Source organism: Lissotriton helveticus, chromosome 1_1, assembly GCF_964261635.1.
Source record: "Lissotriton helveticus chromosome 1_1, aLisHel1.1, whole genome shotgun sequence".
NCBI lineage: Eukaryota > Metazoa > Chordata > Amphibia > Caudata > Salamandridae > Lissotriton > Lissotriton helveticus.
Genome location: NC_136057.1, coordinates 2144881262 through 2144893421, shown reverse-complemented (window position 1 = coordinate 2144893421; position 12160 = coordinate 2144881262). Strand labels below are relative to the sequence as shown.

At 46.0% G+C, this 12160-nt stretch overlaps 1 protein-coding gene across 3 annotated transcripts in view; it reads right to left on the bottom strand.

Annotated features, from left to right (window-relative positions):
- The window catches only part of CCDC18 (coiled-coil domain containing 18), a 1360824-nt gene that overhangs the window by 624408 nt on the left and 724256 nt on the right, over nt 1-12160 (bottom strand). For all 3 annotated transcript variants that reach the window (XM_078646342.1, XM_078646344.1, XM_078646343.1), the window contains one exon: nt 7093-7235. In XM_078646342.1, the coding sequence (XP_078502468.1) occupies nt 7093-7235 (143 nt within the window). The remainder of the gene's footprint in view (nt 1-7092; nt 7236-12160) is intronic.

Below are 12160 nucleotides of genomic sequence, written 5' to 3'. Positions count from 1 at the left end.
GAAGTGATTGATGGTGCATATGTGTGTGGAATACCATGCGTGACCATTCTCTTTGTTATGTCTTACAGAATTGTTTATCAGGGTATAGAGGCGTTTATCTAATACCTATCAAGAAAGAGGAGGAGACAGTTTACAGATATTAATATTGGTATGTGGAGTTCTAGCGAGAATTGAATGAGAGTAGACAGTAATTTACAGTACTTACCTTTGTGTGTTTTCTCTTCTTTTCTCGTTTCAGCCTCCCTTTCCCGTTCCAGACCCTTCCTTACCTTTTCCCTCACCTGATTTCCTTTATGCTCTGTATTATACAATAGTCAGAGTATAGGGCAATCGGGAGGTGGACCCCCTTGAGCAACAATCTAATCCTGAGGAAGCCTGGTCGTGACACTGATAAAGAGGAGCTTCTGAGAGGGGATCAGGTGTGACTTCGGCACATTGATGGAGAACCCCAGCGAATGCAGGAGGTCAGCTGTAGTCTGGAGGTAGGAGACGACAGTCTGTGGCGAGTCTGCCTTCAACCACCAGTCATCGAGATAGGGGAAGCTTGGAACCCCTGATCTGACCAGATGAACTGCGACCACCGCCATCACTTTCGTTAACACTCGAGGGGCTCTGGAAAGGCCAAAGGGGAGCACAGTAAACCTAAATTGCTGGTGACCTACCGTGAACCTCAGGTAACGCCGGTGGGCCAGCAGGACGGGGATGTGAAAATAAGCATCCTGCAAGTCCAATGCTACCAACCAGTTTCCAGGGTCGAGGGCAGACAAGACCTGAGCGAGCATCAACATCTTGAACTTCTCCTTCCAGAGGAAGCGGCTGACGTTCCTGAGATCCAAGATAGGACGCAGGCCCTTGTCCTTCTTGGGCATCAGAAAGTAGAGGGAGTAACAACCATAACCTACTTCTGAGACAGGAACACGCTCAATGGCTCCCTTGGCCAGGAGAGCTGTAACTTCCTGTTGGAGAAGGCCCAGGTGATCCTCCGACATATGGTGGTTGTGGGGTGGCATGGCTGGTGGGGTAGCCTCGAAGGGGGAGAGAGTAGCCACTTTGAACTATCTGCAAAACCCACCTATCTGACGTGATGGTGCATCAGTGGGGGAGGTGATGGCGAATCCTGCCGCCCACTGGCATTTGATGGGCCAGAAATGTCAGACTAGGAAGGCTTAAAGGCAGCTGCAGACAGGGGGTTGTGAGGAATGCACTCTTGGAGGTAGAGGCTTGGACTGCCAAGCTCTCAGGCCACGCGAAGGGGTGGGGTGTTGGGAAAGGAAAGTGGGGTCGCCCCGAGCCAGGAGGTGGTGTGGGGCAATCATCCTATCCATGGGAGCCCCCGTGTTGGGCTGGACCAGGTGCCCAAAAGGACTTCAGTGAGGGCTTCATTAAATGGCAGCAGGGACTCCGAAGAGCTCGTTTGCGGTTGAAGCACCTCTGTCAGGAGGTTAGTGCTGACCGCCTCTGTGGGGGGCTCAAGGTTGAGAGCTTCGACCGCCCTACGCAACACCACTGCGTATGACACTCCCTCCTCTGTAGCCACGGTAGGAGGAGGCAATATGCCACGGTCAGGGGAGGTGTCCAGACCACTGGCATCCCCCAGTTCCTCTCTCCAGTCCTGTTCACTGTCCAACTGGTCACTCAGAGGGTCACCTGACCCCTCACAGTCCTCCTCCTCATCCTCTGGATGCCAATCTGGCTTAAAAGGTACCCCAGGAGTGAAAAGGGGCACAAAATACCCTCTCATCAGGATGTAGGGCGGGGTCGACGCCGACCGGGGGCATGACCGGCATCTAATGCAGTAGCCGATAAAAAAAACGCTCAAAAAGTTCAGTCAAAAAGGGACTAGATGTACCGCTCTCTCCGGATCTGTGCTGGCTGGCGCGGAAAAAGAATGAACTGACGTAAGCGCGTGAGGGCGGCGTCTAAGTAGCTATCGCGACATCATCCCGGCGACACGTCAACGACGGACGTGTAGCTGACCAACGCCACCTTCCGATGCGCAGAGGTACTGCTGACAAAAAAACTTTCCGGTTCCAGTCTGATGCCTGGGGGTAATTCTAAGGTAAGGAATCTATAACTAACTGTTTTTTCAGATTTCTAAATTCATAAGTCTCAATTGATTTTCCAAATCTTCACTAATTGGAAGCAGACTGTGCAAAGAGCGATTCTTAATCGTGGGTTAATTCTACAGTTTTGGTAGCCATAGCTTCCTCATCATCAGGATCTGACAAATTCTTTCACTTCACATCAGTCTCAGCCAGAATATCTTAACTACAGCTTGACTCTCAATTATTCTCACTAGATATTGGAAAGTAAAGGCTATAGCAGCTCTGCTGGAATCTTCTTGAATTTACTACCTCCTGAGTAGTGTTCTAGCATGTTCCTTAACTGGCTCCCATGAAGCAGAAACTGCTGGTCTTATGAAAAGTAATTAGTTACAGTTGGGTCAGTTGTTAGCCTTGAGTGCTCCCAGTCCGCACAGTCAAACATGATTCTCGTTTTTTGTTTGTTTCTCCTTAGTGTACATGAGCATTGATCAGGATAACAATTTAACACCTTGAGCAAAACTGTTGCCTACTTCGCTTTTTTAGTAGGCTGATCCTAACAGTTTCAGGAAATGGCTGGCTGCTATCACTTATTTTCAGAAACGTTCTTCCAATTAATGTCTGTAGATTCTACTGTACTGTCTGCTTCCCTTTCGTATTTATTGCTGTCAATGTAAAAGCCTTTAGTGGCAAACCAATAGACAATTCTAAGCAAGAAGTCAAATGAGAGGTTTTAGTTTTCCAATTCTTCAAAAAACTTTTAAACAGTGTCAGTAGAGCCATTCGCTTTGAGGTGAACGGGTACTTTACAAATACTTGTTTAAACTTGATTGCAATTCAGTTTGCCAAAAGTTTAGCATGCGCCAATAGAGGGACTTATAATGCCTGATACCTGCAAGGAACTCAGAAAAAACAGTGTTTCAGATGGGACAAGTGAAATGAAGGAGAAAATGAATATCCGGGTCATCAACATAGAGACTCTAGATAAAATGGGAAACATGATCTTCGAGTAATAGCCATAATCTAACTCGGCAACAAATCGTGTTATAAATCGAAACCTTCGATTTGAATTATTACATATAAGGCAAGTGTAGATTGTAAGACTCTCAAACCTCCATTCCGAAATATATATATAAGGAACAGTAGAGAGGAGCCGCGTGAGATTTGCTAAAGCAACCGACATCTCATATCTTCATTAAAAAAATTGACTGGCTACCATATTCTGTGAAAAAAATAGACTTGCTACCATATTCTTGTGAATTTGCAGTCTTTTGAAAAAACATGAGCTGTTACCAAACTCAAATTCACAAATATTTATTAACCTTGGAATCAAGAGTGGCCATATCAACATACCAGAACACACACACACACAAACACACACACAAACACACACCCACACAAACACACACACACAAACACACACACACACACACAAACACAAACACACACACAAACTAACACACGAACACACACACACGAACACACACACACGAACACACACACACGAACACACAGGAACACACAGGAACACACAGGAACACACAGGAACACACACACACACACACACACACACACACGAACACACACACACGAACACACACACACGAACACACACACACGAACACACACACACGAACACACACACGAACACACACACACGAACACACAGGAACACACACAGGAACACACACAAACACACACACACACACACCCACACACACGAACACACACACACGAACACACACACACGAACACACACACACGAACACACACACACGAACACACACACACGAACACACACACACGAACACACACACACGAACACACACACACGAACACACACACACGAACACACACACACACACACACACACACACACACACACATGAACACACACACACATGAACACACACACACATGAACACACACACACATGAACACACACACACATGAACACACACACACACACAAATACACACACACACACACACACACACACACACACACACACATCTTCGCTCTCTTTTGCTCTTATCAGATGAACTGCATGCCATGGTCCCATTCATAAAATAAGAGGCCAGGCCAAAAACTATATGCAGTTTCACACTCAGGTTTTCATACAAAGAGCACCTCATTATATGAACAAACAAGAGTTATAAAAGCCAAAAGGTGTAGCTCTGTGCTCGGACAGAGCTTAGTGATTGCAGGACAACTTTGTGTGCTGTGTCCCAGACAGTGCTAGGAAGAAAATCCCTAATAAAGAAAAATGATTGGCTACAACGATATGGAAGACTGGAGTATGGTCCCTTTGCTAAACAAACTGCATTAAAAGATTTAGGCTGTACTGTCACAGTAGAGTGTTGTGAAAAGGAGTCAGAAAATAAAGTTTACCTTGTAAGCGGTGAACCTAAAAATCATAGCAAAATATTGCACAGTAAATACTTCTGGCAAATGGGCAATATTTTTGTTGCTTCTTTAACAAAGTCTATATTTGTGCACATCCTTAGTATGGAGGAAAATTAATGCACATCAAATGACAGAGAAATTAAACAAATGGGCAATTAGTGAATAGCACTGGGTTTTTATGACAGGCTAACGCATCCATCACAGCAAGCACACCCTAAACAAACAAAAACATCAATCAAAATGTCCTATCCGCAGAGTAAACACATCAAGGAATGCTCTGGATCGGGTCTAATAAAAGGACTAATTGATACTTTAGCCCTTGAGATTTCGGTTTATCTGGAGAAACGTACGGACCCCCTGGTGTTTAACCTGGAGGAGGTGATGACGGTCTTAAAGGAAGTATCAAGGACCAGGCACCCAGGACAGACGGTGTTCCTGGTGATACGTATCTCAGGATCTGTGGGGGCCATTGCACACGAACGATTTTAATGTCATAGCAAGGGCTGGACTGCCTTTGATGTGGAAACGTTCAGTTATTGTCCCGATCTATAAAAAGGGGGATAGGTCATAGACTAATAATTACAGACCGATATCCCTGCTGGATGCTTCGGTCAAAATAATGGGATGCATCTTATTTTATTTTATTTATTTTGAAGGTTTTATAGAGCGCGAAAGAGATCCTTGCGGATATCAGAGCGCTTTCCAGTATTCAGAGTTGCATTATACATAGGGAATAGTATGACAAATTATACAGGTAATAAAAGGGGGGGAACATACGCAAGGGAAAATAGTACGAGTGCAAAGTACAAATCATGGGGTAGAGAAACATGGGATAACATTAAAAACAAAGCACAGGAACAGTCGTAGAGAGCTTAACGTGAGTATCTCAATTTCCTAAATTCCAGGGTAGGATATCGTGCCTAGGGAGAATAGATGGACCCCCCAGCGCGGTAATAAGGGAACTATTGTTCTTCAGATTTGCTTAGATTCTAGTCAAGTAAATTTTGCCATGAGAATCGCTTTTACTAGTAATAATATTCTTGTAGACACCCAATATGGTTTTAAGAAGGGGATGAGCACAGTAGATCAATGCTTGAACTGGACTTTGATCATAGCCAAGTATGCTGTCATTAAGAAAGGTACTCCGTTTATGACTTTTCGGTAGCATTTGATTGTGTCTCCCTTCAAACTGAGTGGTCATGAATGAGATAGGCATTGAGAAAGACATCATTATGTTCATAAGACAGGTTTATTCGGAGGCCAAAGCATGTGTCCTTTACAGAAGAAATGGAGAGTGTACAGATCTGTTCGAGATAAAGCGAAGAGTGAGGCTGAATTCTCACCCCCTTCCTCTTCTCTCTGTAAATGAACAGAATTGGAGCAGCCCTTACCCTGGGATCTAGATATGCCCCCTACGTGGGAATGTGCCCCCACCCCATTCTGTTTATACGCAGACGATGCAGCATTAGTTTCAAGAACAGGGACAGCATTGCAAGGATTAATTGACAATTACATCTTCTTCATGTGGGGCCTGGATCTACATTTAAGACCTGCACCTGTATACCATATTAACAACATTAGAGTGGCTGAAATAGACTCCTTTTCCTATTTAGGTGTTATCTTTGATAGAAAATGCATGTGGAACCCAATGGTAGCTAACAGGATTGCAATGTTTGAAAAGACGATGATGGGGATACAGATATTTTGAAAAAAATTGGTCACAAAACCCATGATGGAGCTGTTGACCATTTACCAAGCAAAATCAGTGTTGACCGCAATCTATGGGGCAGGTATATGGCAGAGGTTAGTGGCATTCAATGGGTTGAAAATTTCTTCCTCAAAAATCTCTTTGCAATCCTTTGTGGCTGTATGAATTATATATGTCATGATGAGCTTGGTACCCCGTACATTGAGGATAAAATCAAACTAGCCCTACTCTTTCTCTGGCGTTCCATCTGGGCATGGGATTCTGCCCCACTAAATCGACTGATTGAGGATGTATAAAACTGCATCCAGTTCTTGAGATACCTTGGCTAGCGTAAGTTAAACCTTCTCAGGAGGAGATTGGGCTAGCTGATCTTTTTTTCTCTCCCACATCCTGTCGGGGTTGCCCAAAGGCTATACTTACAAAGAAGTTTCTGGCAAAGTCTACCTCAGACAGAACAGCTGCGAATAGACACAAGCCGACAGTGTCTATTCACAATCAGGTTACCCTTCGGGATGGTATCCAATAATATTGCTCTACATATTGTACTTTTGTGAAGGACTGATAGCTTGAGAGAAGTATAAAGCTCACTGTAGGTAGACCTACAAATATTTTCTGGGGAATGAGTAACTGTACCAGGCATATCCAACAACTGATGCCACCTAGTGATAGGGTTGCTGTGTTACCTCAGTAGGAATGAACAGGCCAGGTCTATAAATAGATTGTGTAGCAGGAGCACAGGGCCATGTAAAATGCAGAGACCAATTTAAGAAGCCTGGATACCCACTCCGCCTGTAATGGCATTGTCCCAGTCTATGGAATGCTATATCTTTTATGAGATGATCTTACAGAGTACAGTGTCAATGCCACAGTAATGTAACCACTTCCTTTCATTTGATTTCAGGGAAAACTAAGGATAATTTGTAACATTGAACTTACTTAATTTTGTTGGCAAAATCATGCACCTGCTGGCTTTTTAGATTCACTTCTTGATAGGCTGTGTGCAGCTTCTCCTCCAACTTTCTATACTCTGTTGCAGACGTTACTTTCTGTTTTTGAAGTTCTTGTTCCAGTTTTGCAATCTGTATGGGTTGTAAAAAAAAATATTTATCAGATGATTAGAATGAGTCTTGATGACTCCATGGATGCTGTAGCTGCTAATAAGTGCTTAAAGTTCTCGTAAAAAGTCGCTGATAAGGTGATTTCGCCAATCATCCACTTTTGGGATCAAAAAGGCTCCAGCACAAAAAGAACAGTAAATGGGCTGCAGAATGAGTACCCCTATTCCGTGAGCTATGTACATTGTCCTGCCAGAAATAATCCCCTTTTTCGCCCTACAAACTGAGAAAGAGGATATTTTCAATTCACCAACGATCAAGGAGCTTGTGACTGCAGGAGATACAGGGAACCTCCAGATCTATCTATCTACTCTCTCAGCCTCCTCTCTTCTTGAATTGGGCAAGAAGCTGAAGACCTGGTTTTTTCAATTAACCAACCTACCACACGCAGAGCCAGACAGACACACACGCTCAGTGCCAGATGTGCTTTACAAATACACATAAAACTCACCCAAAACTCATTTGCCCCAGTCTGTAAGGCTTAAGTGAGCCTTTGAGGAAGCTGTACCATAACTCACTCTGCATAGAGTACCATGATTACTGATCCAGCAGCAGCTGATCTGAGAAGCTGAATGAGGAGAGATCATGACAAGAGATTATCTACTACCAATCTTGTCGGCTATAGCTAGATTGAAAGAAGTGGATGAGAAGAGGTCGGGAGAAATTAGAACCTGTTTTACTGGTCTAATAGCAGCTGACCTTATATTCTGGGCCTGGAAATCAGTAGGTGATCTAGCCGACAAACCAGTGACTTCCAGAGAAGCGGATACTACAAATGCCCCTTAGCATGAAAAAGGAGTAATTAGGGTTTCAGAACGGGGTGTTTTAATTTAATGGGACTGGCTATCTCCCGACCAGCATTAGTACCTAGTGAGAAGTCGTTTTAAAAGGATGATCATTAATCACAGATGCTTTTATGTGAGAGTATCAGTAATCGGCAATAATGGCTATTGCTTCAAAGAGGTTGGAAATTAGTGGTCAACTATAGATAATTTTTAGGATGGTGAAACAAAAATATAAGGTGAAGTGCTTCCTACTACTTATATTTACGTGAAGTGCAAGGATCCCAAATAGGGTAGGTTTTAAAACCCATACGACTGAGTTTTCCCAACATAGAACATGCTTAAATAATGTAAAAACAATGGTTAAATGCCTTGCAGCAGCAATGTGCATCATGCTTACAGGCTGGAAAGACAGAGGGGCCAATGAGTTAATAATTAAAGGAGAAGGCAAAGTCAACATCCGGTAAAATAGGCCAGCAGCACTGACCCGCAGGAATCTGTTGAAAGCGTGATGTGCATGAAGGTTCTGAGGATGCAATCTTCATAACATGCACAAAATAGCCGTAATCAGTTTCTTTGGCCATAGCGGACTCGCATACCGTAAAGGCAACAACTTTTATGAAAAGTCTAAAGTTGAATTAATGCATTTAAACTTTTAATGGTGGCAAGATTTCTGTAGATCCCAAACAGCACTGAAGTCATCTACAATACCTAACTAACTTATCCTGTTTATGTGATCAATCATAGAACACAAACTTTATGGAGAGGCGTGGTGGGTGAGGGTGGGTTGGGAGTTTAGCATGGCCACCGGTGTATTTCTCACGTCGCTTAAATCGCCTTAGGATATGTATTCCCCCTTCAGGATGGGTGCTGTTTTGGCAATCCACATTATTTTCGTTTAGATTTATTTATTTTTTACATTTCGGGAAAGCGTGAAGAAAGAGTAGGAGACCTAAAACCTCTACTAACTGCTATAGGTGAGCCCTGAAGAAACTCCTGATTGACAATCTCTGTCATGAATATCAATTTGACCACTATAAGTCACAGCACAATATTTCGGATTTAGAGGCCAATGGATAAGATGTGATCATTGAATACCAAAGGTTGTAATGCTCTTATTAAGCGATATAGAAGCTTGCAGGTTGCCTACCTACAGAAAGCACTTTTATTGCCTAAGGTGCTCACGATTTAATGCAGAGGACAACCTAATGGGACACAGCCTTGTCTTTTTCACTCCAGCAAACCCTGCAAAAAACTGATTGTCCACCCGGTTTTCTTTGTTACGGGCTAGTAAAAGGCCAGTACTTTCTTGGGGTCGCACCGTTAGAGTTTCTTCTCTTCCTTAGAGGGGTGAGGCAGAGCACAGAACACCAGCAAGGTGATTTTCTGACCAACGTGGAATGACGTCACAACGTTAGGCAAGAAGGATGCCCACGTATGCAAACCCAACCTGCTTGTCTGGGGAGAAGGAAGTGTACAGTGGGTTGACGCTCCCTCACACGTGTGGCAAAGTTATGGCGACGAGGAACACTGTCTTGAGGATGAGAAGCAGCAAGGCACAGCTGTGACGTTGCTCAAAATTAGTGTACGTTAGAACTATAAGGAGCAAGTTAAAGTCCCATTGTGGCATGACAAAGGAAGAGTGAGGAAACACATGGTGTAAACCCTTCAAAAAGCACATACCAACTAGAGACTTTAAGAATGAGAGCTGATCCAGCAACCTCAAAAAGGCCAAAAGAACGAAAACGTACTCTTTTAATATGCCCAGAGCAAAGCCCTGCAAGCCTAGGGGAAAAACCAAATAACAAAACGTCAGATAACTTTGCCTGAAGGGGACCTATCTGCAGAGTACCGCACCAAGCCACAAATTTGTCCCAGTGACAGGTGTATACATTTTTTGTCGGGGGACACCTGGCTGCCAAGATGACATCAACCACCTCCGGAGGTCGAAGGTGTTCAGCTGATGCCGCTTAATCTCGAAGCTTGAAGGTGGATACTGCAAATGCCTGGGTGCAATTCCTGGACTGCAGCCTGATCAAAAGACAGATGCTCAAACCCAGGAGATCTAGACACCATACTCTTTGTGGCTGATCCGAAGCCACTAAGATGACTTGGGCCTGGTCGGTCCTGATGTTTTGAGAACTCCGGCCAGGAGTGGTATCGGCGGAAAGGCTTTCATGAGTCCTGAGTTTCCTGAGATTGCCTGATTGGTAGCAGGTGGAGCAAGCCGAGAGCCGAGAGCTGAGCGCCGAGCAAGGTGCAAGGTGCAAGCTGAGACCGCGAACGCCATGGACGCCGCAGACCGAAGTAGACTGCAGCCGGGGGAGAAGCCGGGGGCCAGCTGGTACGGCTGACACGACAACATTGCAGCCAGCAGCCTGCATGCTACACCGCTGCCGAGGCGAGGCAGACACCGGGTGTCAGCAGACTCCGCGGCCGAAAAAAACACAGTAATCAGAGCCGCAGCCTGTCAGAGAGCCTGTCAGAGAGGACGCTGGGAGCCGCCGGGGTGAGCCGCCGCCGGAGGGTGCTTCACACTCGCTCCCATTCTTCCAAACGCTGCCCCTGAGCCCCGCACCCCGTACCCCCATGCCATATCAGTTCAGGGCCGGGCGCTGCGGTGCGGTGCTGTGTTGCACAGCCGGGCCGAAGGCCAGTGTGGGCTGCGCCTAGCTGTGACTTACAAGCAGCGGTTAATAAAGGAGTCACAGAGTGGGACCCAGCGTGACCCAGGCAAGCCGTGCTGCAGAGCTGCAGAGAGGCTGGGCAGGATGAGTACCTGCCTAGTGGGGGTTTAGGAGCGCTGGGCGCAGTGTGCCATCTACGCCTCCCCTACACGCCACAGCAAAAGAGGAGAGGAGACGCAGCGGAGAGCAGAGGAGACAAGTGGCGGAAGTGCGCTGGGAGCCCGCTGAGAACAAGGAGCACAAGGAGCCAGGAGCTAGGGGCTCAGATCGTCAGAGAGCCAGAGTACCCAGAGCTCTGAGTGCCCGAGAGAGTCCGAGGGAGCCTGCGTACCGAGCAAAGGAAGGCCGCCTGGGGCAACGTGGTAAGGAGAGGCAATTGTGCATCGTAATTTTTGTTATCCTGGGGTGCACACACATGACTTGTATGATTGCCCCCCCCCCCCCCCCCGATAGTCCTCTCGACAGCGGCAGGGGCCGACCGCACAGCTACGTACAGCCACCCACTCTCTACATGCGCCTACACCTGTCAACATCGGTTTACTCCGTTTTCTTCCCCCCCGACCACGATAAGTTCCTGCCTTAGCCCACGCTCGTCCCCGTAGTAGATAGCTACAAATTAGTACGACCAGATCCTCAAGACAGGGTCCAAAGGAACTAAAGGAGCGCAAGATCTCGACCGGGGAAATGAGATCGGGGAAAATGCGCCAACCTGCGGAAAGTAAAAAATCCACAAAAAAAACGAGAAAGCCAACCATGGAAGCCGAAAAGCCACCGGAAACAGGGTCAGAATCAAATTCTAGGGAGAGGTTGGTATCGGCACCAACCCCCGAGTTAACATCAGACTCCAGACGGAAACCCGGTCTCTTAAAATTCTTTTACCTTAACGACCCAATAGCGACGATCTACGCACCAACTGCGGAGGCTTCCAAACTACCAAGCCCCATCGTGCCATTAAACATGCCAAGCACCAAACCAGAGTGTCTAACCCCTCCGTTGTGTTCAGGCCCCTCACTCCGAGGCAAACTGGCGTTGGCAACCGCACAGGTGCACCGTCCTAACACTCCCGCAGCTATAAATGAAATCAAGGGAGGCCAAGCCATAAAGGACATTTCAGAAAATTGCCCCGCAAAGGACATCAGGGCATGCCAGAGTAAAAGTGCGACATTTGCGGAGCTAGTCGAAGTCAGTGACCACGCAATAGCAACCGAGGACATCCAGGAGGGAAATACAGGTCACAAAAATCCATCTACCAGTACCAAACGACTCCCAACTCGAGGAACTTACCGAGAGGATTACAAAGTGCATACTCACAAGGGAGAGCACCTCGAGCAGAACACTGCTTTGGCGATCAACATCTGAGTCCGGGTATGTTGGTCTCAACACCCCGCGGCCTCGAGCCAAAAAGAGACCAACAAAAAGC